The following is a 27,488-nucleotide window of genomic DNA, read 5'->3' as shown; positions in this document are numbered from 1 at the left end:
TATGTTTTAAAGGTTTAGGCACATGTGTGATCGCACGCATCGTCCTTGTGCTAAAAACCTTTTCCCTTTCTTAATTTCCCTTTCTTAATTAAAATTACAAAAATATGTTTTAAAGGTTTAGGCACATGTGTGATCGCACGCATCGTCCTTGTGCTAAAAACCTTTTCTCTCTCTTAAATAAAATTACGAAAAAATATGTTTTAAAAGGTTTAGGCACATGTGTGATCGCACGCATCGTCCTTGTGCTAAAAACCTTTCCTCTTTCTTAAATAAAATTACAAAAAATATGAAATCTACAAAAACTAAAAGTATCTACAGTTTCAAACAACAAACTATATTCCTGTCCCAGAACTACGTGATCCTTGATTCTCCATCAAGAGTGGAGATACGTAGGAGCAAGGCTTGCCCTTGTCAGGTTCACTTCCCTAAAAATCCAAATTTATCAATAATCGTTTTCTTAACAAATTTTCAAACAATTTCCAAACGAATTTCTCGAACAGTTTCAAAAGAACTACGTAACCCTGATTTCTCATTTTGAATGAGAATACGTAGGAGCAAGGTCAATCCTTGTCGGGCCCAAAAAACTAAAATATATATATTTTGTTTATTTATGATTTTATTTTAAGGGAAAGTTAAACGTTTTTTAAAACCACATCCTATTCGTGCATTTAGTTAAAGGTACTGCCTTAGGGCAGGCGTTGTAGGGTGCTAACACCTTCCCTACACGTAACCGACTCCGGAACCCAATCTGGTTTTTGTGGACCGTGCTTTATCGTTTTTGTGGTTTTTTTCATAGTTTTCCATAATAAACTATGGTGGCGACTCCAAATCTCTTTTCGAAACCCGTTTCTTTTTGGATCGTCGTCCCGTCGCGATTCCGGTTGCGACACGGAGCACTTTGAATTTTTAGGGTTTCTCCCTCTCTATGGCGTCTTCCTCGTCTACAAACACCTCTGTTGGTGGCTCATCTTCTGATCCCTCAATATATACCAATTATGTGAATGTACACTTGTCCATTGACAAGCCAGGGGTACTTAGATCATCTTACTCAAAATGTGACTACTGCTCCCATAGATGACACTTCCCGCTGGATGAAAATTGATGCTCAGTTATGCATTGTTATAAAGTCCACCATTCACTCCTCACTGAAACAAATGTTTCGATCCTATGAAACATGTTCAGAAGTATGGGCACAAGCGAAGTTGTTATACACCAATGACACTCAGCGTCTTTATGGTGTTTGTCAGGACCTATTAACTGTTATTGGTCCGCGCAATCCTGGTCCCATGGCAGATTATTTGGGTAAAATTCATGCCCTTCTTCATGACTTTAATGATATATTACCTCCTGCTTCCACTCCTGCTGAAGAATTGGAACAACGATCAAAGTTCTTCATGTTGTTGGCATTATACGGACTCTCTGATGATGTTTCTCATGTCCGTGATCAGATTTTGGGTTCTCCTGTCATACCCAACTTTACTTCTACTTGTTCTGCTCTTTTGCGTATACCGAGCAAACCCGTCACTGAGACATCCCCTCATACTGATGATTCCTCTGTTATGGCTGCTCAACGTGATGATCGAAGTCGGTCTCGCAAGCCAAGTAAAGGACGTCCAAAATGTGACCATTGTGGCAAGTTAGGCCACAAGATTGATAAATGTTATGCTCTTCATGGACGTCCTCCTCGACCTGTAGCAATGGCAAATTCTGATCCACCTCCCCGATCACCGTCTGCAGACCATCCTACTTCATCTAATACCATAGACAAACCTGCACTCTTCAACGAATTTCTCAGATGGTATGAGGATCATCAACACTCTGGTTCCACTACATCTGCATTTGTTGCACGTACAGGTACACCTTTTGTTGGTCTAACTCACTCCCTCGGACCTTGGGTCCTTGACTCAGGCGCCACCGATCACATCACCGGTAACAAGTCTTTGTTTTCTTCCTTGTCATGTCCTGATAATTTACCCTCGGTAACAATGGCTGATGGGTCTAGAGTCTCATCTCATGGTATTGGTACTGTTAATATTTTTCCATCCATATCCATTGATCATGTACTTTATGTCCCTGGGTCTCCCTTCAACTTATTGTCCATTAGTCGTTTAACTCGTACTCTTAATTGTGTTATTTCATTTACTAAAGATTCTGTTTGGTTGCAGGACCGGAGTTCGAAACACATGATTGGCACAGGATGTGAGTCTCATGGCCTTTATCATCTCCGTCCTTCTCCACATGTTGGCGTAGTCATGGAGTCACCATCTTTTCTTCATGCTCAGTTCGGTCATCCTAGTCTTGCCAAACTACAACAACTTGTCCCGAGGTTGTCCACATTATCAAGTTTGTCGTGCGAGTCTTGTCAGTTAGGGAAGCATACTCGTAGTTCCTTTCCTCGTAGTGTCTCACAACGGGCGTCGTCTCCCTTTTCATTGGATCATTCTGACATTTGGGGACCTAGTCGTGTTAAGTCCATTTTAGGTTTTCAGTATTTTGTTACTTTTATTGATGACTATTCCAGATGTACTTGGTTGTTTTTAATGAAGAATCATTCTGAGTTGTTTTCTATTTTCCAATCTTTTTTCAATGAAATAAAAACACAGTTTGGGGTTTCTATTCGAAATTTACGTAGTGATAATGGTCGTGAATACCTTTCTCAACAGTTTAAACAATTTATGGCTTCTCATGGCATTCTTCACCAAACCTCATGTGCTTATACCCCTCAACAAAATGGGGTGGCTGAGCGCAAGAATAGACACCTTATTGAAAAAACTCGTACACTTCTGATACATGGTCAAGTACCCTCACGTTTTTGGGGTGATGCAGTTCTCACAGCATGTTATCTTATCAACCGCATGCCATCTTCCGTCCTAGATAACAAAATCCCTCATTCTATCTTATTTCCTCATGACCCTCTGCATCCATTACCTTTTCGAGTTTTTGGGTCTCCATGTTTTGTTCATGATTTTAGTCCTGGTCTTGATAAGTTATCTCCTAGGTCTCACAAATGTGTCTTCTTAGGATTTCCACGGTCACAAAAGGGCTATAAGTATTTTTCCCCTTCTCTCAATCGTCATTTTATCTCTGCTGATGTCACTTTTGATGAGTCTTCTTTTTACTTTTCACATCTATCTTCTAGTTATGTACCTCTCCCTGTTACTGTTGATATTCCTCTTATCTGTGATCCTCCTGGTGATACTCCACCCCTTTTGTCTTCTCCTTCTTTAGACTCTCATTCACCACAGGCTCATCCTTCACCTCCACCACTTCAGGTTTATAGTCGCCGTAATTGTCTCCCTCATGACTCACTTCCGGTGCTGCCTCATGTGTCTCCTCCGGCTCCAGCAACTGAGTCTGACTTGCCTATTGCCCTCCGTAAAGGTATACGCTCTACCCGTAACCCTTCCCCACATTATACTGTTCTTAATTACAACAAATTATCTCCATCTTTTTATACTTGTCTCTCATCCATTTCTTCTGTGTCAATTCCCAAATCTATGGGTGATGCCTTAACTCATCCTGGTTGGCGTCAAGCTATGATGGATGAATTAAGTGCCTTACAGGAAAGTGGAACTCGGGAGCTTGTCCAATTACCATCTGGAAAGTCTGTTGTTGGTTGCAGGTGGGTGTATGCTATCAAGGTTGGTCCTGATGGTACAATTAATCGTCTGAAAGCTCGACTGGTTGCCAAAGGCTACACACAGATTTTTGGTTTGGATTATGGTGATACTTTTTCTCCAGTGGCAAAAATGACCTCTGTTCGCCTATTCATTGCCATGGCCGCTCTTCGACAATGGCCTCTTTACCAACTTGATGTCAAAAATGCTTTCCTCAATGGTGATTTGCATGAAGAAATTTATATGGAGCAACCGCCTGGCTTTGTTACTCAGGGGGAGTCATCTGGATTGGTATGTCGTCTTCGCAAATCCTTATATGGCCTAAAACAGTCTCCTCGGGCCTGGTTTGGTAAATTCAGTTGTGTTGTTCAACAATTTGGTATGTCTCGCAGTGAAGCGCATCATTCAGTGTTCTATCGCCACTCGAGTGTTGAATGTATCTACTTAATAGTGTATGTCGATGATATTGTTCTCACAAGAAGCAACTATCTTGGCATCTCTCAGATGAAACAACACCTTTGTCATCATTTTCAAACCAAAGATCTTGGCAAACTTCGGTACTTTTTGGGTATTGAAGTAGCACAATCCAGTGATGGTATTGTCATATCTCAGAGGAAGTATGCGTTAGACATCTTGGAGGAAACAGGGTTAATGAACTGTAAATCTGTTGAGACACCTATGGACCCTAACATCAAACTCCTACCAAATCAGGGGGAGCCTTTCTCAGATCCTGAACGGTACAGAAGACTAGTTGGTAAATTAAACTATCTTACTGTTACGCGTCCTGACATTTCCTTCGCAGTTAGTGTGGTGAGTCAATTTCTAAACTCCCCATGTGAAGACCATTGGGATGCAGTTGTTCGCATACTGAAGTATATTAAAAGATCACCTGGAAAAGGTTTGCTATATGGCCCTAACAACGATACAAAAATCGTTTGTTATTCAGATGCTGATTGGGCTGGTTCCCCTTCTGATAGGAGGTCTACTTCTGGATATTGTGTCTCTATTGGTAGCAACCTGATATCTTGGAAAAGTAAGAAGCAAAGTGTTGTGGCAAGGTCCAGTGCAGAAGCAGAATATAGAGCTATGACATCAGCTACTTGCGAGCTTGTGTGGCTTAAACAATTGTTGAGTGAATTGAAATTTGGAGATGTCACTCACATGATACTTATATGTGATAATCAAGCTGCTCTCCATATTAGCTCTAACCCTGTCTTCCATGAGAGAACCAAACACATTGAAGTTGATTGCCATTTCATTCGAGAAAAAATCATATTCGGAGATATCAAGACTGAGTTTGTTAATTCAAGCAACCAGTTGGCAGACATATTCACTAAGTCCTTACGAGGACCTAAAATTGATTATCTTTGTAACAAGCTTGGAACATATGATTTATATGCTCCAGCTTGAGGGGGAGTGTTAGATGTTAAGATGTGTGTTTCTGTTATTTGGGCTTAGTCTATTCCGTATTAAGGGCATTGGCCCATATCTTACAATATAAATAAACTACCCTATGTGTATGCAAAACACACAAGGGATATTTTCTCCCAATCTTCTCTATTTCTCATAGATTGAATAGACATTATTACTCCATAGCAATCAGTTACAGTAAGAATGAACTCGAAGAGAAGATGCTGTTTCTTTATGTCTCTGTGATGTTGGCTTAGTTGGTGCTCTTGTTTTTGTTTGCTACTGATTTTCTGGATACTTACTTTTAAAGAAAGCTACCATGATTTGCTGTGTTGTGAATGATGATTTGTCCTATGGCTTAGTTCTGAACCAGTCTTCCTCTCCCCTTGCTTTCTAGTCAGTCATGGTGTGTTTTGTATTTGATCTTCCAATCATGGTTGTGGTCTTTAATTATTGAAGTGGTTGAACATTGAGAGCATGTAAATATTGTGAATTTTCATATAGATTAATATATTGTGTTGAATGCTCAAGGAAATATTTTAAAAATTAAAATCTATTGTTATCTTTTAATTTAAAGGAAACAACTGTCTGTTAAGAGATTGAAAAGTTTCATTGTTGGAGTTGGCTGTCTGTATTTTGAGAGAATTTACATGAATCTTAACTTGCAAGAACTCGTAAAAGAAATCTATAAAATTGCAAGCAACATAAATGGCAATGAAAAGTAAAATGGAAAACAATAAATCAATGAAACAATAGTGAAAAAAAATGTAAATCTGCATTGAATTAAGAGTTGAATACAAGAGAAAGAGGTTAAGACCCCATTTACCATGTGATAGTTGGAAAAACTCTGCTCAAATTGTAGTCTGGTTCTCTAACTTCCTTCCAGCGTAAACTCTCCAAAACTCCTGATAAAAATGGTCAAAGCTACTCTACGTAAAACTGAAATTGTTGGAATGTAAAGGTATAGGTGATCTGGGCTTTTCTTCTTTCTACTCTAACCTATTTAAAGAAAAAGAATACACAGAATGAAGAACTAAAAACTCTTTCTTTATACAATGTATTTCCTTAACCAACCCAGCTCCATTACGACAATTCAAAGGCTTCTACAATGAAACTACCCTCCAGAAAAGGTGAGTGGTGACCTTATGTTTACACGTTGGTAAGCACTCAACAACTCACGAAGGATGTTCAAGCACCTCCAACCCCAACAAAAACATTTGTGGCTCGGCGCCTTCCAAACCTGTTCAAACCTCCACGTGACAGCCATTCTGCAGCCCCGTCTGATCACCATTGCGATTGGCTGGCAGATGTAGAAGTGCCACACGACTTGTTCATGAAGGGGTTTGGTTGGGTAGAGGAGTTTGTTCAACAGTGCACACAAAATTGGATTCATGCATCGTGCTTTCCATGCATATGAACAATTTTGAGGTCCTCTTAGCAATGCCAGGAAGGGAGTACTTATGTCCATGGGTTTTGATGAGCTTAGAAGCTCGAGGGACTCTTTTTATAGACCTTGGAATGGAGACATATGATGGAATGATTGTTGGAGAGCATTCACAGGATACACAGATCTTGATGTGAATCCAGTAAGGGTCAAAGAACTTACAAATGTCTAAACTATTTTATGACCTACTTAGAAAACGTCTAAAGTACCTTATAATCTACTTGGAAAACACCCCAAATACCTTACGATGTACTTAGAAAACAACCTAAGTATTAGCTGACCTACTCAAAAAACAACCCGAGTACTTTACAAATGTCTTATCATGAACTTACTTGAGAAACACTCTAAATACCTTACGAGTGTCAGACCATGAACTTACATGGGAAACTCCAAGAACTTTATTAGTGTCCGATTATAGACTTAGTCAAGAGTATAAATTAAGCGTACAAAAGCGTGACAATATAAGTGTTCGAGTACAACTCAATCAAGAGCTAAAAACAACATATATAAATTCATTCATTTAAACAACATAGTTCATCTACAAAAGTACAACTCAATCAAGAGTTAAAAGTAACATATATAAATTCGTTCATTTAAACAACATGGTTCATCTACAAAAATTAACTTTCATGCTCGGAGGACTTATATGCTACCTGGCATATATTTACAATATTATTATTATTATTTGACAGACCCTAAAAGGGCCCTATAAGCAAAGGATCCAAATGTGAGATCCATGTGATATCCTAACTTCCTTAAAATAAGGGAGAGAGAATATTTATATAATATATGATATAATTTGTGATATAAATAGAATCTATTAACAACTTGAGATAAAAATATGTTCTTGAGGGCTTAAAAGACACCTCTCATGTTCTATTATTTATATAGATAAAGAGTTGATATAATAGAGAGATAGAAGGTCAAGTCAGTGTCCTAGACTGCTAGGTACAATGATTAGAGATAACCCAACACACTACCCCCTATTTTAGTCTTACTGACTACACTAACAAGTAGACTTAGTAATTATTCTAACAAATAACATAACCTATTAACATGTTATTCATAGGTTTAAAAAGACTATAAATACATGCTATTACATAGAGTACATACAATCTTATAATCATTTTTACTCACATACTCATTCTAAAATCTTTTACTGATTTGAGGGTCAGAATTTTTCTAAATGAACTTTCTTGTGTAACTGTTTCGGGTGTAGAGTCGAGTATCTTCAAAAAAACATTCTTTCACGCTTTTGTTCAAATTAGCTTAGGTATTTCTATATATTCTAATGCAACGTTTTTCCTTGTATGTTTTCCAAATCGTTGAGGTGTACTTGTTAAAGGCACTCCGACGCTTAGGTCAGTAATTAATCTGATCGGGAGTCACAGTAAAATCTTAAATTCACAGTAAATGCAGTTACCTACCTTCTTACATTTGGTCTCTATTTATGCGTTTCAAGATGAGTATGAGATTAGTGAAACTCTAATCACGGTCCAACTGTGATCCATTACATGATAAGTAACGCTTACCAATAATATTTATTTGAGGTGATGTTTAGAGGTGTTTAGGGAATCTTAATGAAGTATGATTATATGTATCAGTGAATACTTACCCGGTGAAGTTATGTAAAATAAGGGTGATAGGTGACACTTAATCTTATTTTGCATGTGAGTATTTCATCGATGATTATATATAGATTGAGATTATGTGATATTCTCATGTGTCAATGATTTGGATATAAGTTATTGAATGAATGATGAATTAGATCCTTCTTATGTGTCAATGATTTAGATATAAGTTATTGAATGACCGATGAATTGGAATTAAATAACTTGAGTTTTGTTTGTTTGTATTTGGGAGGTGTCCGCTCGGTCTTTCATCTTACTTGATCGAGCAGTCAATATGTTGCTTGGCTGGATCCATGGTGCGTGTTGATGGGCTTCTAACCTGTTTGGCCGGTCTCCCCCTCTTTATGACCTTTTTCATTCGGTCTTATGTGTAAGGACGTTTGACTATATAGTATAGTAACGATTCAAAGTTTCATTACACGTGTGTGGATGTGTGTGCGTGGGAGTGTTCATGTGTGTGGAAGTCTCTGCGTGTGTGCATGTGTGTGATTCGGTGTGTCCGTATGTGATTTAAGAATTACATAACCATGTGACTTTGAGTTTCCATTGATGATACAAATGGACCAATAGAGTGGACCTAAACTTTTGAAGAGTGAAATGACATTTTACTTAATTAATGAGAACACTTATGCTGGGTTAACTTTTCTAACTTTACGTCATAAAAAATCAAAACAATGTGAAAATTTATATTTAAAATGTTCAAATTTTACACTAATTTATTTATAAAGAAAGTTTTTATATTAATTTGATTTGTTATCACGTCTCTATATTTTTTAGTTTAAATTTATAACATATAAAACATATGTTTCTAATAGATACATATTATATATAGTGATTTTATTATCGGTGTGACAAATAAAAATTTATCTACTTGTGGATACATAATACATATAGATACCAACCATCCATTTATTAGAATTAAATTATTAAAATAAATTTATTTAAAAAATATTAATAATAGAAGAATTATTGGGAGTTGAATGATGTTATAATTTTATATTTTTAATTATACTTATAAAATTATTTATTAAAAAAATTAATTTTATTTACATTTATATTTTTATTTTTATGGTACAACTTATTTAAGTTCACTTTTTCAAATTAATTTTACTTATATTGATATTTATTACATAATTTATTTAGATTATGTTTTTAAGATAAAAAAAATTATTTCAGTTTATATTTTAAAATAATGTACAAATACTTTATTTAAAAAAGTTTGATAAATATCCACATCTATAAACAATTTGGGGATATGTTTCAAGTGTGAACCAGATGACCATTTTGTAATAAATGAGAGGACCTACACACAACACAACTAACCAAACAATATATTCATCTTTATTTATTTCTCGTAAAACAACAGCAACACTCTCTTTCTTCTCCTAAAATCTTGTTCACATCTTCAACTCTTTGTTAGAAAGAACCCTACTCTTCAAATCACTCATCCTCTGCAGAAACTCATTTACATCTTCAACTCTGTGTTAGAAAGAACCCCCTACTCTTCAAACTACCAACTTTCATCCTCTGCAGAAACTCGTTTTCTTATATAAGCTCAGTGCAACACAATCTGTAAGTCTTCTTCTATTCACAGTATTTACTCAGCACACTTTTTAGTTTGCACATCTCTCTTCCTTCCTTTTTCATTATTTAACTTCTTCAACTTTTCTTAATTACAAGGCTTTAAGAATTATTTCACCAAACTCTACAACATCTTCTTTCTCCAAAGAACCCTCTAAAAGACTCAGATGCATTAAGTCAGAACTGTCAAATTCATACAAGGTAAAACATTATCATATAAACCTCTCTCTCTATATATCTAAAGTCATGTATCTACAGCTACAGTGACTGACTTGCAGTACAGTTTTTTCTTTCATTTTTCTATTTTTTTTATTATTTATGTTCATTATTCTTTCTTGTTTAAGAATAAATATTTGGAAGAATAGGAACAAGAAAGGCATGGAATTTGTTTAAAATTGTTATATTTGTGTGTTCTTTTTATTTGTTTGTGATGCATCCTTTGATACTCTCAAATATGAATACGTTGTTGAAATCATAAATAAATTATTTAAATTTTATATGTAGAAAAGCACATTATGATAAAAAAAAATTTAAACAGACAACTATTAATAAAAAAAAAAAGTAAGTAGAAAGACTTCATGAATTCATTGACTTTAGACAGTCACCAACCCAACCCCACAAGCCACCATTATTTCAATTATTATTTTCTTTGCGCTAAGAGACATTGGCCCAACACTCCCACAATTCATCAACACTTATTGAGTGTTTTTATTTTTATTTTTATTTTTATAAAGGATTAGAATTTTTTAAAATTTTCTTTCGGGATAATACATTTCTGGGTATATGATCTAATATGAAATCTTACATTTCTGGTATATGATCTAATATGAAATCAAGCACCAGAGAAAACCCAATTAAGGTTATGACAAGGTAACAAGTACTTTTAATTTTTTATTAATATTAATATTTTTATTTATTATAATAAAATAAATAATTAATATAATACTATAAAAATTAAAAATTAAATTTTCAATCTTAGATGCAACAAATTGTTTACTTCGATTTATTCATATGGTTTACAAATCATAATTCATAAAGTTATTAATCTTTGTTTGTAACGATCATTTAGCACATGTAACTAAAATCATTGTTTTATAACTTAAAATAATATTTTTTTAATTATATTTACTGAATTTTCAATTAAAATAATAATATATATTATTGTATCATTAAAAAATTTATAAAAAGAATGTAATTATTTTTAAAGGATATAAGTTTTAATATTTGGCATGATATTAATAAAAGAAAGATGCCAATGCTGACAAGCACTGTACAGATTTAATAATTGTGTCTGACAGCTGTTTCCACATAATAGTGGTTGGGAAAATAAAATATTAGCATTTAAGTATTATTTATGGATTTTAAAATACCATAAAGAGGAAAGATAATAATTAAGAATTTACATAAACAAAGTTTGAACATTTTCCTTTTTATGTTTACTTTTGTAAAATGTTTACTTTGTGTATGCCTCAGACAGCTTCATGAAACCCTGTGAACTACAGAGCACGTGCAGCAGTTAACAAGTGAGTTAAAATGTCTTACTCTTTTATATTGTTTTTCTTTATCTTATCTCTTCTACACCAATCTCACTCCTTTTGCTATTATATCGTCAACTACTTTTTTTTTTTATAACGTGTCTAATAATAGATGTATATCTTGTGTTCTCCATTCAATTGTTGGTACAATTATAAACCTCCGTGCTACTTTCCCTATAATAAAATATTAAATTAGTTTTTACATAATATTATAAAAAGTTAAAATAACTATAATACTGTGACATATTAAAATCTTAAATAAATATGACACGTAAGATCATTAATTCATAGTATGTTTACCACGAAACCACTCCGTGTGTATTTTATAATTTAAGGCAAAAGGAAATAAATGATGAATTAATTAGTATTTAAATTTAAAATTAAGAAATATATTATTAATGTTATGGAGTGAGTGTGGATTTAAGTAATATACATATGAGACGGTGTGATAACCTTTTATAAGATTTTATAAAATTTTGAAAATGAATTGTTTAATGTTGTGAAATAAAAATGGTGGTTAGAGTCAAAATGTTAGTCATAATCTACTATTTTGTATGAGTGAGTGACTAAGTAGAACTATGGCAAGAATCATAATTTACTTTGATGTGTGATTTATTATGAATGGATTATGGGAATGTAACTAACCTTACGGAAGGAGTAATTCGTTGAAAGTGATGTTAGGTAGTGTATTAAGAGACTTCAAAGAGCCTAATATGATTTTGTTAGTCATTAGAAGAAGATATCTAGTTGTGATAGTCGAATAAGGTTGTTATCTAGAGTCATGAGGGTTGAATCATAAGAGTTGTGTTATGTGATAAACATTTGATTTTGATAAGAATTGTTAATTTTAAATTTAGATATGAATTGTTACATGCAAGTATTTTAAACCTTCACTAACTTATCCTTTGTTTATGTGGTGTTGTGAAACCCACCAATCTTATATGTATTATGCACAACTAGAGGATCAAGTTGATGATCCTAGTGGGGATTCTACAGGTGATCATGATGAGCAGCAATGAGGCTATAGCTCTATGAGATGATATAGGGGATTCTTTATATGTACCTATTCTAGTATCCCTTTATCTTTCTATAAATATATTGTTTATATCTTTTGATAAATAAATTGGATCACAGTCTTGAACTTTATAAATAAATTGGACATGTGTATATAATTGCACATTCTTTATTGTCAATAACTAATTATACAATGATGTAATTAGTAGTATAATATTTGTTAATTAGGATCATTAATTATAGTCTCATAATTTCATTACATAATTACATATTTCATTATCATGTATTATGAATTCACCTATTCATCAAAGGTTCATATTTAAACATGGCAAAAGTGTTATTTCATGTTAGCTTGATTGGATTAACCAGTTAGAAAACACAACGTTTTTTTATATATATAATTTTTTTCGCATTCATTACATTCATCAAGACTTATATCCTTCATTCACATTGGTCTTTTTCATGAGTAATCTCCTTCATCTACATTTATCTCTTTCATTTACCATATAACAATTTTTATCTTACACAACTATTTTTTTCTTATGCACAACAAATATAATTAGGATAACCTAACTCTGATACCATGTTAAGAAATGAACTTTAAACCTAACTCAACTCACAAAATCGGTTTGTAAGGTGAGATTTACACCCATTTATATATTATATATTGGCTTTATCTGTAGTCGATGTGAGACTTCCAAAACTTTATTAACATCCATTTGGTTGACACTATTTAAAGTTTGACTTTGAAAAGTTAATATTAATAAATTAGTGTAATGATTTTAAAATCCACTGCATTTGGCCGAATGTCTAAATTTTTTTAGTGTTCCCATTACTTATATTCTGAAATATAGTTGTCTTATAAATCACAAATAACTATTTAGATGTTGATGATCGCTTTCATTTCTTGATTATGTAAAATTACCAAGCCTTTATTTACAGAACTGGAAATAATAAAAAGTATAAAATGTTGAACTAGTGCAGTTTGACGGTGACCAAAGTTGCAGTAAATATTACAGTATGTATCCTCCATCTAGACTTTGAAGCATCCATTGAAAAAATAGCCGCGGACTCTTTCATCCTATTATTTTCCACCCCATCCTCGTGTGGGAACAATTCAAAATAGCCACAAACTCTTTCATCACATTGTTTTCCACCATAACCGTCCCACTTTACCTCTGAAGATATATTTCAAAACCATTCAACACCTTTTTATATGCATTAAAAAAGACTTAATACGAGTTTTTTTCATAATCAAATATGTGAGTGGTCGCGGATAGTTGCTATCAATGATAGAAAATATAGTGTTGATTCCATACATGATACAATTTCATGATGTAAAACATCACTCCACTTACTACAAATGTCATATGCAGTTATAAAATTTTATATGAACTTCCTGAATGTTTGCATCAGCTTTTATCAATTCTATTTACTTAATGTTTATATATCGGTTCCCTTATAAGTCACAAACTTTTAAATTTTGAATATGTATCAGGAAAAAAAAAAGTAGCCCTGGTAGAAACCATTAAAGCAAAGGAGAAGGTCTCAATTATCAAGGGAGCATGGAAGCAGTTGTCTCTACGACGACTGAAAGTGCACTGCAAATTGCAGGACGTGCAGTGAAACGACAGTTGAGCTACTTTTTTAATTACAATGACAAATTTGAAGAGGTTAAACGTTACACTGAGATGTTGGATAATACTAGGAAGAGGATACAACATCAAGTTAATAATGCAGAAATGAATGCAGAAGAAATTGAAGATGATGTTCAACATTGCTTAAAACAGTTGGATGAGAAGATTGAAAAGTATGAAAAATTTATTCACGATGAATGTCATTCGAAGACAAGATGTTCCATTGGTTTCTTTCCAAGGAACTTGTCGTTGAGGTATCGATTGGGCAGAAATGCTACAAAGATGGTAGAGGAAATGAAAGTAGAAGAACTTTGGAATAAAATGTTTGATGAAGTTTCCTATCGAGTACTCCCATCCATTAATGTTTCTTTGACGAACATTAGCTATGAAAGCTTTGCATCAAGAACAAAAACCATCGATATGTTTATGCAAGCATTGGAAGATTCTACAGTTAATATGATTGGTCTTTATGGTGTTGGTGGTGTGGGTAAGACCACTTTAGTCAAAGAAGTTGCTAAGAAAGCTCAAGAAAAGAAGTTGTTCACTGTGGTGGTTATGGCAAATATAACGAGAAATCCTAACATCATAACAATTCAAGGACAAATTGCTGAGATATTAGGAATGAGATTGGAAGAGGAAAGTGAGATCGTGAGAGCAGATCGCATTCGAAAGAGATTAAAGAAAGAAAAGGAGAACACCCTTATAATCCTAGATGATCTATGGGATAGGTTGGACTTGAATAGACTGGGGATTCCAAATAGTGATGAAGATGATGGAAGCCAACGTGATGTCAATGATATATCTAATTCTGGTTACCATAAGATGGAAAAAGAAGAGTTATCTTCGGATTTCAATAACATGACAGAAGAGAAGTTATCTGGCAATCACAAAAGATGCAAAATTCTTCTAACATCTAGAAGAAAACAAGTATTGTGTAATCAAATGGATGTGAAGGAGAGATCAACTTTCTCTATTGGAGTCCTTGATGAAAATGAGGCAAAGACTTTGCTTAAGAAAGTGGCTGGAATACAGATCCAAAATTTTGTGTATGATGACAAAGCCATTGAAATTGCAAGAATGTGTGATGGTTTGCCTATTGCATTAGTTTCCATAGGAAGGACGTTAAAGAATAAAAGCTCCTTTGTATGGGAGGATGTTTATCAACAAATGAAAAAGCAAAGTTACATAGAAGGGAAAGAACCTATTGAGTTCTCTATAAAGTTGAGCTATGATCATCTAGAAAATGAACTACTTAAGTCTGTTTTTTTACAATGTGCAAGAATGGGAAACGATGCTTTGGTTATGGACTTGGTGAAGTTTTGTATTGGTTTAGGTTTATTACAAGGAGTCCACACAATTAGAGAAGCGAGAAACAAAGTAAATATGTTGATAGAAGAGCTAAAAGAATCAAGTTTGCTGTTGGAAAGTTACTCTAGCAATCGCTTTAACATGCACGACATTGTGCGTGATGTTGCTCTTTCAATATCATCAAAAGAAAAGCAGGTATTTTTTATGAAAAATAGCATACTCGATGAGTGGCCTCACAAAAATCAACTTGAGAGTTACACGGCTATTTTTGTACACTCTTGTTATATCGTTGATGACCTTCCTGGGAGTATATATTGTCCCAGACTTGAAGTCTTACATATTGAAAGTAAAGATCAGTTTTTGAAAATACCAGATGACTTTTTCAAAGACATGATTGAACTCAGAGTCTTGATATTGACTGGTTTGAATTTGCCATGTTTACCTTCTTCACTTATATGCTTAACAAAACTAAGAATGCTCAGTCTAGAGAAGTGCACTCTGGGGCAGAACTTATCAATCATTGGAGAGTTAAAGAAACTACGAATTCTTACTCTTTCAGGATCCAACATTGAATGTTTTCCCTTTGAATTTGGGCAGCTTGATAAATTGCAACTTCTTGACTTAAGTAGTTGCTCAAAACTAAGACTAATACCTTCCAATGTCATATCAAGGATGAACATTTTGGAAGAATTTTATATGAGAGACAGCTTGATTCGGTGGGAGACCGAAGAGAATATCCAAAGTCAAAATGGTAGTCTTTGTGAATTGAGTCGCTTAAATCAATTACGAAACCTGGACATACACATTCAAAATGTTGTCTGTGTTCCACAGAACTTGTTTTTTGATGAATTAGATAGCTACAAGATTATCATTGGTGAATTCAACATGCTCACGGAGGGAGAATTCAAAATCCCTGACAAGTATGAAGTGGTGAAACTTTTGGTATTGAACCTAAAAGAAGGTATTGACATCCATTCTGAAATATGGATTAAAATGTTGTTAAAAAATGTTGAATATTTGTGGTTGGGAGAACTCATTAATGTTCATGATGTTTTCTATGAGTTAAATGTTGAAGGATTTCTGAAATTGAAACATCTATCCATTGTAAACAATTTTGGCATTCAATATATGATTAACTCAATGGAACAGTTGCACCCTTTATTGGCTTTTCCTAAATTGGAGTCGTTGTATCTTTACAAACTTGAAAATTTGGAGAAAATATGTAACAATCAACTTCTTGAGGCATCTTTCTCCAGATTGAAAATCATCAAGATCAAATCATGTGGAAAATTGGAAAACATTTTCCCATTTTCCATGGTTGGACACCTCACCAAGCTTGAAACAATTGAAGTGTGTGATTGCGATTCTTTGGAGGATATAATTTCAGTTGAAAGCCAAACCCATATTAACAATGGTGACAGTATCGAATTCCCTGAGTTACGACTTTTAACATTAAAATCTTTACATGCATTTACTTCTTTGTATACCAATGATAAGATGCCTTGTGCACAATCATTTGAAGACAAAGGGCGAAACATGAACAAAGATATCATCACTGAAGTTGAGCAAGATGGCACCAGTTCTTGTCATTCCCTCTTCAACGAAAAGGTAATGTAAACCATTATCCAAAAATATGAAAGTATGCATCCTCTTCAATCCTTTATAATCTCTAATTTTGTATAAGTTTTGTCATTTGTCTAGGACAAATCAATTTGTGAAAATAAAAATTATACTGCTAAGACATTACATGTTCTTACAGGTTTTGATTCCAAAATTAGAGTGGTTGGAGTTATCCTCGATTAACATCCAAAAGATATGGAGTGACCAATCTCAACATTGTTTCAAAAATTTGCTTACATTAAATGTGAGAGATTGTGGTAATTTGAAATATTTACTGTCATTCTCCATGGCTAAACATTTGGAGAATCTCCAAAGCCTTTTCGTCGGTGAATGTGAAATGATGGAGGATATATTTTGTCCAGAAGATGTTGAGGTGTGTGGATTCATTTAGTATCAAGTTTGATTCTTACTATTATTTGTTGTTTAATTACATTAATTCATAAGGTCTTCTAATTGCTTATTTAACTACCAATTTCTATTGTAGGGGAATATTGATTGTGTTTTTCCTAAGTTGAAGAAAATGGAGATCATGTGTATGGAGAAACTCAATACCATTTGGCAATCTCATATTGGTCTTCATTCCTTTCGTAACTTAGACTATTTGATAATAAGAGAGTGCCACAAACTTGAAACAATTTTCCCTAGTTTTATGAGGCAAAGATTTCAAAATCTTCAAAGCTTGACCATTACTAATTGCAAGTTAGTGGAAAACATATTTGACTTTGCGAATATTTCACAAACTTGTGATAAAAATGAAACAAACTTGCATAACATTATTCTACAAGGGCTACCAAATTTAGTGAGCATATGGAAGGATGACACCGGGGAAATACTTAAACATAATAATCTGAAAAGCATAAAAATTGTTGGGAGTCCAAATTTGAAATATGTTTTCCCACTTTCTGTTACATACGACCTAGAAAATTTGGAATCGCTTGAGGTATTTAACTGCAGGACAATGAAGGAGATTGTTGCTTCGGACAAAGGTTCAAATGAAAATGTTATCACCTTTAAGTTTCCTCATCTAAAAACTGTATCATTACGTTCATTATTGGAACTTGTGAGTTTCTATGGGGGAACTCATACTTTGGAGTGGCCATCATTAAAGGATTTGTCTATACTACGATGTGGTAAGCTTGAAGGGATCACCACAAAAATCTCAAACTCACAGGCCAAACCAATTGTTTTGGCAACAGAAAAGGTAGATAATTCAAAACCTCACACTACAAGATCAAAGAATACTAAGTCCTTTATTTATTCTATAAAGATATTAAATATTTTGATAAAAATATTGTTCCAAGTACACTTAGATATTGATAACATTTTTATTTATATATTTTTTAGGTGATATACAACTTGGAATATATGGCGATGAGCTTGGGAGAAGTAGAGTGGTTGCAGAAGTACATTATTAATGTTCACAAAATGCACAACCTGCAATCAGTTGTGTTGCACGGATTGAAAAATGTTGAAGTTCTCTTTTGGTTTCTTCATAGACTTCCAAATTTGAAAAGGTTAATAATGAGATTTTGTCAAATGAGAAGGATTTGGGCTCCATTAACTGATATTTCACGTGAAAAAATAGGAGTAGTTATGCAACTTAAAGAGTTGGAATTAAGAGACATGTGGTCTCTAGAGGAGATTGGCTTTGAGCATGACATGCTTCTTCAAAGGGTACAACACTTAATCATTGAAAGATGTACAAAATTGAAAACTTTGGCATCATCCTCGGTATCTTTTCGTCGCTTGACATATTTAGAAGTGGTGAATTGTATGATGAAAAATTTAATGACATACTCAACTGCTAAAACCTTGGATCAGCTCACAACTATGAAGGTAAGTTCTTGTCCAATGATTGTGGCCATTGTTGAAAATGAAGAGGAAAATGTGCAAGAGATTGAGTTTAAACAATTAAGATCATTAGAATTGTTTGCTCTACCAAATCTTACAAGTTTTTTGACTACTGATAAGTGTGTCTTAAAATTTTCACTATTGGAAAATTTAGTAGTGAGTGAATGTCCTCAAATGACAAAATTCTCTGAATTCCTAAGTGCTCCACACCTACAAAAAGTACATGCTGTGGCTGGGGAAAAAGACAAATGGTATTGGGAAGGTGATTTAAATGCAACTCTGCAAAAATATTTTCCATATCAGGTACGAATCATAGTATTTATTCATTATTGTTAATTTGGTCAAATGTATACCTTCACTTATTACCATTTTTCATTTCATTTCAAACTTTAATAAAATATTGTACAATCTGATAACTGTCATAGTGACAAACATTCAGAAATGATATGTTGTGGCATTTATGGGTAAAATTATATGAAGCATGTGCATTTCTACATATTTAGTAAGATATATTCCTTCTGTAAGTCGATTGGTTAACATTTTCTTATTCGTAGTAATCAAGTTTTATGAAATTGTAGACTTATTTTATGATATTCAAGCGAGAAAGTAATATTCACTTTTGTATTATACTTAATTTAATAATTAATAGTATAACATAGGAATTCAAACATTTTCGTGTAGAGAGAAAACATATTTAATCCTTTAAAAACTAGGGAGAAAACTAACAAAAGAAAACAAAAACAAAAAATGTATTTATGTAAAAAATATATGCCTAGCTGAAACTTGCTTTCCTTTTTGGAGACCTAAATACTTTTCAAGCAAATTTCATTAGTTTTTCTTGCATATAATTTTCTTGCATACACATCTAATAACGAGTTTCTTCCCTTTTTAAGGTATTTTTTGAGCATTCAAAGGATATGAAGCTAGTGGATTATCCTGAAATGAAGGAAGTTCGTTATGGCAAACCTGTTTTTTCAGACAACTTCTTTGGTAGTTTGAAGAAATTGGAATTTGATGCAGTAAGTAAAAGAGAGATTGTACTTCCATCCCATGTACTACCTTACTTGAAGAACTTGGAAGAATTGAATGTGCATAGTTGCAAACTAGCACGGGTAATATTTGACCTAGATGAGAGTGAGACTCGGACTAAGGGAATAGTTTTTCGTTTGAAAAAACTTACTTTAAAAAACTTGTCAAATTTGAAATGTGTGTGGAACAAACACTCCCAAGGAATAGTCAATTTTTCCAATTTGCAAGAAGTGTTGGTTTATGATTGTGGAACCTTGGTAACATTATTCCCTTTAACTCTTGCCAAAAATCTTGGGAATCTTAAGACACTTACAATACAAGTGTGCTTCAAGTTGATAGCAATTGTTGAAGAGAAAGCGGAAACTATACATGGAACAACTGAAAAGTTTGAATTCCCTTGTTTGTCGAAATTGTTTCTTTGGAAGATGCCACAACTTATTTGCTTCTATTCTGGACAACACCATCTCAAATGTCTAATGTTAGAAAGTTTACATGTGTCCTATTGTCGTAAGCTGAAGCTATTCAAGTCAGGATTTCATGATAGTCCATTACGACACCCTATGTTCTCGATTGAAGAGGTGACAAAACCATTAGCAATCAATGTTTTGATTTCTTTTTCTTTTTACTATTTTCCTCCTAATTGAACTTTTTTTTTATCTTCCTAGGTTGTTCCAAAATTAAAGGAATTGACGCTCAGTGAGAAAAAGATTATCTTGTTGGATGATGGACATTCACCACAAGACCTCCTTCACAAACTAAATTACCTTCAAATATCATTTGAAGATTACGATGATAAGAAGGATACTTTTCCTTTTGATTTCCTTCACAAGGTACCCAATTTAGAAAGTCTTGTTGTGAGACGATGTTTTGGTTTGAAGGAGTTATTTCCCTCTCAAAACCTGGATGGTCACGATGGGATTCTAACTAAATTGAATACATTAAGCCTACTGAATCTTTCTGAGTTGGAGTCTATAGGTTTACATCACCCTTGGGTAAAGCCATACATTGAAAAGCTAGAAGTATTAGCAGTTCTTTGGTGTTCTCGGTTAGACAGATTAGTATGTTGTGCTACATCTTTCATTAATCTGAAGCGATTGCTTGTGAGGAATTGTAGAAAAATAAAGTGTCTATTCACATCTTCTACGGCCAAAAGTCTGTTGAATCTTGAGGCTCTAATTATCGAGAATTGTGAGTCAATACAAGAAATAACAGAAAAAGAAGAAGATGTTAATGGTGAGATCGTATTTGGACGACTCGTAATTTTAAGCATGTGTTCCTTACCAAGACTGGTAAGTTTTTATTCAGGAAATGCCACTCTACATTTCTCATCTTTACAACAAGTGACTCTGTCTAAATGTCCCAATATGGAAACTTTCTCTCAAGCAAATATAAATGCGCCAATGCTATATGGGATCAAATCTTCAATCAATGATTCTAGTTTAACCTTCTTTTATGATCTCAACACAACAATTCAGAGTTTGTTCTACCACAAGGTGAGAAATTCATTATCACTTGTTCTTTATTCAAATATAACCAAGATATGATTCTAAATTTTATTAATCTTCCTTTTTCTTCATATATATGTATTCTTTTTTATCCTAAACTTAAACACCTGTTTTAGCCCTTTTTTCTATTATTCTTGTGCTTTTTAATTTTATTCTACTTTTTTACACAATGGGATATATATATATATATATATATATATATATATATATATATATATATATATATATATATATATATATATATATATATATATATATATAGATATTCTAACATTGAGTTTTCTGATTTTTAAGGATTTTTTCGAATATTCAAAGCATACAATTCTACTGGATTATTTTGAGACGAGGGGAATTGGATTTGTAAAACAAGCTTTTCAGGGGAAATCTTTTGGCAATATAAAGAAATTGGAATTTGATGGAAAAAGTAAAGGAGATACTGTGATCCCATCTAATGTACTTTCTCATTTGAAGAGTTTGGAAGAATTGAATGTCCATAACTCTGATGAGGTGCAGGTAATATTTGGTATGAATGACAGTCACACCGAGACCAAAGAAACAGTCTTTCATCTGAAAAAACTTATTTTGAAAGACTTGTCAAATTTGAAATGTATATTGAACAAAAATCCTCAAGAAAGTGTCAGTTTTCCTAATTTGCATGAGTTGTTTGTTGATGGTTGTGGAAGCTTGGTAACACTGTTTGCCAGAAATCTTGGGAAACTAAAGACACATGAAAAGCAGAGGTATGACAAGTTGGTAGAAATTGCTGGAAAGGAAGATGCAATTGAAAACGGAACAACTGAAGTATTAATGTTTGAATTCCCTTGTTTGTCATTGCTAACTCTCTATAACCTAACAAATCTGAACTGCTTTTGTCCTGAAAAACACCATCTGGAATGTCCCAAATTAGAAATCATGCATGTGGCGTACTGTCCCAAGTTGAAGCTATTCACATCAAAAATTCATGACAGTCACAAAGAAGCAATTGCAGAGGCTCCAATAAGTTGCCTACAACAACCTCTGTTCATTGTTGAAAAGGTGACAATATTAAGTAGATTGTTCCTTTTCATTGTATATTTTCCGACTTTCTTCCTTCTAACTTCCACCGTGTTTTCTTTTGAATCGATTTGAATTGAATGTAGGTTGTTCCCAAACTTAAGGGATTGACGCTAAATGAGAAAAACATGATGTTGATGAGCGATGCCCATGTGCCAGAAGCCTATCTCAGCAAATTAAATCTTCTCCGATTGTGCTTTGAGGATGATAAAAATGAGAAAGGTACTTTGCCTTTTGATTTCCTACACAAGGTACCTAATTTAGAACATTTTCAAGTGCAGAGATGCTTTGGTATCAAGGAGATATTTTCATCTCAGAAATTGCAAGTTCATGATGGAATTCCTGCGACATTGAATGCATTAACCCTATTTGAACTAAATGAGCTTGAGTCAATAGGATTCGAACACCCATGGGTAAAGCCATTCTCTGAAAAGCTTCAAACATTAACGGTCACCAGTTGTCCTCGATTGGAAAAATTAGGGCGTGGCGCAATGTCTTTCATCAATCTGAAAGAGTTGTATGTGAAGGACTGTGGTCGAATAGAGTATTTATTCACATTTTCAACTGCAAAAAGTTTAGTGCAACTTGAGACCCTAATTGTAAAGAATTGTGAATCAATAAAAGAAATAGCAATGAAGGAAGATGAAGATGATTGTGATGAGATCATATTTGAAAGATTAACAACATTAACTTTGAATTGCTTACCTCGACTACAAAGCTTCTTATCAGGGAATGCCACTGTGCACTTTTCATGTTTGAAAAACGCATATGCAATTAATTGCCCCAATATGAAAACTTTCTCCGAAGGAGTCCTAACTGCGCCAAGGTTTTTGGGGATTAAAACGTCATATGAGGATTCAGATTTATTCTTCCATGATGATCTAAACACATCATTTCAGAGATTGTTTCAAAGACAGGTAAGGAATTCTTCATCTAATAAATTCAATTGTTATATTTTCTATGCTAAATTGTACTTTTATTCTCTTTAATTTTTTTCTTCTTATTTTATTCACAAGTTTAGTTTTAGTAGTTTAAAAGTTTGTGTTGATTCTTCAATTCTACATAGATTCATCTATTTATTTACATTTAAAGTAATTAAATTAATTTTTGGTGATATTTTAAATACTGCAATAGTATTAATTAGTTATAGTTTCAGTTATGTGATACACTCAAATAGAGATAGTTTAACAGTTGGAGTAAAAGATTAAACAGAATTAATTATATTAAAGTTCAAAAGGCTAAATTAAATTAATTTTAAAATTTATATTTATTTAAATATGAGTGGGTTATATAGGTCTTTTGAGAGAGATTTAACAACAAATGAAACTTAAGTCAAAGTTACATGAGAGACTTATACTATCATTAACCCAAATATAAGTTTAAGTCTTGTCACCATGCACTTAGACTTACGTTTATATTCCCAACAAAATATTAATATAATTTATTTTTAATATTATCTATCATAATATCCAAAACACGTTGGCATACTAAACATGCATAAGCATTCATTTTATCATTATCTGAAATAAGTGAAAATTTTGTCTTGCATAAGAATATTACAATCAATTATTGTTTGACATACAGGTGGAAAAGTCTGCATGCGATATAGAGCATTTAAAATTTGGTGATCATTCACACATACAAGAGATTTGGCTTGGTGTAGCTCCAATCCCAACAAACAATTCTTTCAACAATTTGAAATCTTTAACTGTGGTGGAATGTGAATCTTTTCCCAATGTCATTCCTTTTTACTTACTTCCATTTCTATGTAACTTGAAAGAGATTGAGGTAAGCAACTGTCAATCTGTGAAGGCAATATTTGATGTGAATGGTGCAGCAGCAGATATGAAACCGATTTCTCTTCCTCTGAAGAAACTCATTCTAAATCAGTTGCCAAATCTGGAGCACATCTGGAATCTGAATCCTGATGAAATTCTGAGCCTTCAAGACTTGCAACAAGTGTCAATTTCTAACTGTCAAACCCTTAAAAGTTTGTTTCCAACATCAGTGGCCAATCATCTTGTTAAGCTTCATGTGAGAGCTTGTGCAACATTGGTAGAAATTTTTGCAGTGGCTGATGCAGCCATCAATGGAGAAACTAAGCAGTTCAATTTCCATTGTCTGACCTCATTAACACTATGGGAATTGCCAGAGCTCAAATACTTGTACCCTGGAAAACACACTCTGGAATGGCCAATGCTAACACATCTAGATATATATCATTGTGATCAGTTGAAATTGTTTAAAACTGAGCATCATAGTGATGAATTTGCAGATACAGAGGATCAACTCGGTATTTCAATACATCAGCAAGCTGCTTTCTCGGTTGAAAAGGTACCAAAATATCTTTCCTCTATGCAGTTTTCATGTTGTGTTTGCGTGTCTCCATATGAATAAATTAGTGCGAAATTTATCAAATGTTTTGAACAATTGCTAGGTTTTTCCAAAGTTGGTGCAATTATCACTCAAAAAGGAAGACGCCATGGCAATTTCGCAAGGACAGCTCCAGGCAAGGACAGTTTCTAAAATTTTACTGGTTTGATAACTCTCCCTGAATGACACCTTTTGGTATTCATATACCTTTTTTTGTTCCGAAATTTCTTAGGTTATGCCAAGCATTGAACGCCAAGAAATCACTTGGAAGGACACTATGATTGGACAAGGACAATTTGGTGCAAATGTTGCACACCTCCTGCAAAATTTAAAACTTCTCAAATTAATGTGCTATCATGAAGATGATAAGTCAAATATATTCTCCGGAGGATTACTTGAAGAGATACCCAACATTGAAAATCTTGAAGTGGTTTGCAGTTCCTTCACTGAAATATTCTGCTCTCAAGGACCTACCACTGATTGTAGCAAAGTACTTTCAAAGCTGAAAAGATTACATCTGAAGAATCTCCCACAGCTTAATGCCATCGGATTAGAGCACTCATGGGTAGAACCCTTACTTAAAACACTAGAAACATTGGAAGTGTTTTCATGCCCTACCATGAAAATTTTGGTGTCATCCACCTTGTCTTTTTCAAATCTTACCTCTTTGAATGTTGGTGAATGCCATGGATTGATATATGTGTTCACATCCTCAACAGCAAAAAGACTAGGTCAACTGAAGCACATATCCATACGGGATTGTCAAGCAATACAGGAAATAGTGTCCAAAGAGGAAGATCGTGAATCAGAAGATGAAGATGAAGATATAACATTTGACCAGCTCAGCCTTTTGTCTCTTGAATCTTTACCAAACATCGTAGGAATTTACTCAGGGACTTCCAAGTTAAAGTTCCCATGCTTGGATCAAGTGACTTTAAAGGAATGCCCTCAAATGAAATACTCCTATGTACCTGATTTGCATGAATTCAAGCCTCAGGAGCAAACTTAATTGGAAGAGCTGACTTTGTTGACAGGTATAAACTAGCAAAGTCAATACATTTTGTTAGAAAATTCACATGAATGTATTTGGTCAACCAATCGGGAATACCTATCAAAGGTGTTTTAATACTAAAGTGGATCCGCATTTATAGTTTTCCTAATTGGTTTTTGTGTAAGGTTGATTTAATTACAATCCAAACATTTTTAAACTTGATTAATGACTTAATCGACATGTTTTGTATCGAAAGTCTCTTGGCTTCGCTTCTACAGGCACCTTACCATCCTGATCACATATTGGCATTAGGCATGGTGGGTGGATTTTGACGAAGTCTGGTGCGATAAGGGATGATTGACCATCAGTCGGTCAACATGTTGCCTAGATGTTTGACCAGTCGGCCTAGACAGTAGAGAAGTGTAACTTTTATCTAAATGTGTAGCTTTTTTTTATAAACCAACTTTTGTTTTGTCAAGGAATATGCGGTAGTCATACAGTGACGAGAATTCAAAATTCTTCTCTATGTATAGGCAAGATAATCTAAAATCCTCTCCCAATGAATTCGAAGTTGATTTTTAAGATAATAGTTATCATGAACTCTATACATATCATTAGATTAGACATTTGTCTTGCCCTTACAACCAAAATTCAAAGCACAACTTCTCTGTCTTGATGTAGTGTCCACAAATCAGTTTCAACATCAAATCTTTATTGTGCTTGGAGATTATTAAGCGTCTTAAGTAAATCCACACAGTTATTATCACTTGCATCCTCCATCATTTCATTTTCTATCTACTGACTTCCATACCACTTCTGCTTAATATTTATCCACTGTTGATTAGCAAGCAACTTCGATAGCTAAGGCAATAGGCACATGATTAGGTAATACTCTAATTTTTCATTAGTAGGTGAGATGATTTCCTTCACTTCTGAATCCCAAACAATTCTATTGGGGTTAATACACAAAGATTCATCCATGGCATTTAGCTCTCTTCTTATTCCAAGCATTAATTTCATATTGTCCATAAGGGATGACCATTGGTTGTTGCAACTTGTGTTGTGCATGTTATTGATGTTGAGAACCAAGTGTAACATATGATTATTCTCGTGGATAAATTCATACTCCAAAAAAGATGATCCCATAGATCATTAAGTTCACATATATTTAGTCTCCTTCTAGTAGGTGCAATAGTTTTGACAAGTTGTTGTTGTTGAAAACCATATGTTGTAAATAGTAATTATAATTCATGTGAAAAATACATTGTTGATTATTTTCAACAAAAAAAAAACATTTTTGAAAGAGGTTTTTTGAAAAAATAAATTAAATGGTCATTGAATAGACTTATAGAAAAGATATGAGCGCTCAATGAATAATTTAAGTACTTTATCTTTTCTTAATCAAAGTGTACCCAACTAGTTTCACAATTTTTTTCACAAAACTCATCAAACAAAAATTATGATTAAAAATAATAAACTTAAAAAATTAAAATAACAAAAGGAAATAAGTAAAAAATGTTAGGAGGAATAGAAAAATAAAAAGCAAGTTAGTAATAAACTAAAATAAAATTAAAATAACAAATATCAAATAAAAACTAAAATGTTTAAATTTTTAACTATGTTCTCAATGACTCCCAATTTGACAACATTATCATTGGAACAGTTAAATAAATATTAATTATCTATAATAACTTCAACATTATCAAGAAAGTAGAAAAAATATTAATATTGCTATAGATAATTCAAACTTGCCTCTCAATAATAAACTCGAAATTGATCTTTACCAAAATAGTACTTATGAAATCTATACTGAAAAGGTTAATCAAATAAAATAATAATAATAATAATAATAATAAATAATAATAATAATAATAATAAAGAAAAATTAA

General features: G+C 33.4%; 1 protein-coding gene across 2 annotated transcripts; it reads left to right on the top strand.

Moving 5' to 3' along the window:
- The first annotated feature begins 9,454 nt into the window (after positions 1–9,454).
- On the top strand, positions 9,455–25,854 carry LOC108327689 (uncharacterized). 2 transcript variants are annotated; one of them, XM_052873483.1, is made up of 15 exons: positions 9,455–9,674; positions 9,783–9,884; positions 11,157–11,206; positions 12,179–12,277; positions 13,731–16,785; positions 16,937–17,170; positions 17,282–17,998; positions 18,142–18,951; positions 19,542–20,255; positions 20,343–21,170; positions 21,477–22,217; positions 22,322–23,152; positions 23,820–24,569; positions 24,673–24,744; positions 24,841–25,854. In XM_052873483.1, the coding sequence occupies exons 5-15, from the start codon at positions 13,798–13,800 to the stop codon at positions 25,615–25,617; spliced, it is 9,462 nt and encodes a 3,153-aa protein (XP_052729443.1). In that variant the 5' UTR covers positions 9,455–9,674; positions 9,783–9,884; positions 11,157–11,206; positions 12,179–12,277; positions 13,731–13,797; the 3' UTR covers positions 25,618–25,854. The 2 variants fall into 2 exon arrangements, with proteins under 2 accessions (XP_052729443.1, XP_052729444.1); XM_052873484.1 differs by lacking the exon at positions 12,179–12,277 and having other exon boundaries at positions 9,456–9,674.
- The last annotated feature ends 1,634 nt before the right edge of the window (positions 25,855–27,488 follow it).

Source organism: Vigna angularis, chromosome 2, assembly GCF_016808095.1.
Source record: "Vigna angularis cultivar LongXiaoDou No.4 chromosome 2, ASM1680809v1, whole genome shotgun sequence".
NCBI lineage: Eukaryota > Viridiplantae > Streptophyta > Magnoliopsida > Fabales > Fabaceae > Vigna > Vigna angularis.
This window is presented reverse-complemented; position numbering and strand designations above follow the sequence as displayed.

What these genes read in the sequence shown, in the direction of transcription:
- LOC108327689 (XM_052873483.1), top strand. Translation starts at nt 13,798, where the DNA reads ATGGAAGCAGTTGTCTCTACGACGACTGAAAGTGCACTGCAAATTGCA. An exon ending in AAAAATATTTTCCATATCAG is followed by an intron (nt 18,952 to 19,541) that starts GTACGAATCATA and finishes TCCCTTTTTAAG; the next exon opens with GTATTTTTTGAGCATTCAAA. An exon ending in CTGCTTTCTCGGTTGAAAAG is followed by an intron (nt 24,570 to 24,672) that starts GTACCAAAATAT and finishes AACAATTGCTAG; the next exon opens with GTTTTTCCAAAGTTGGTGCA.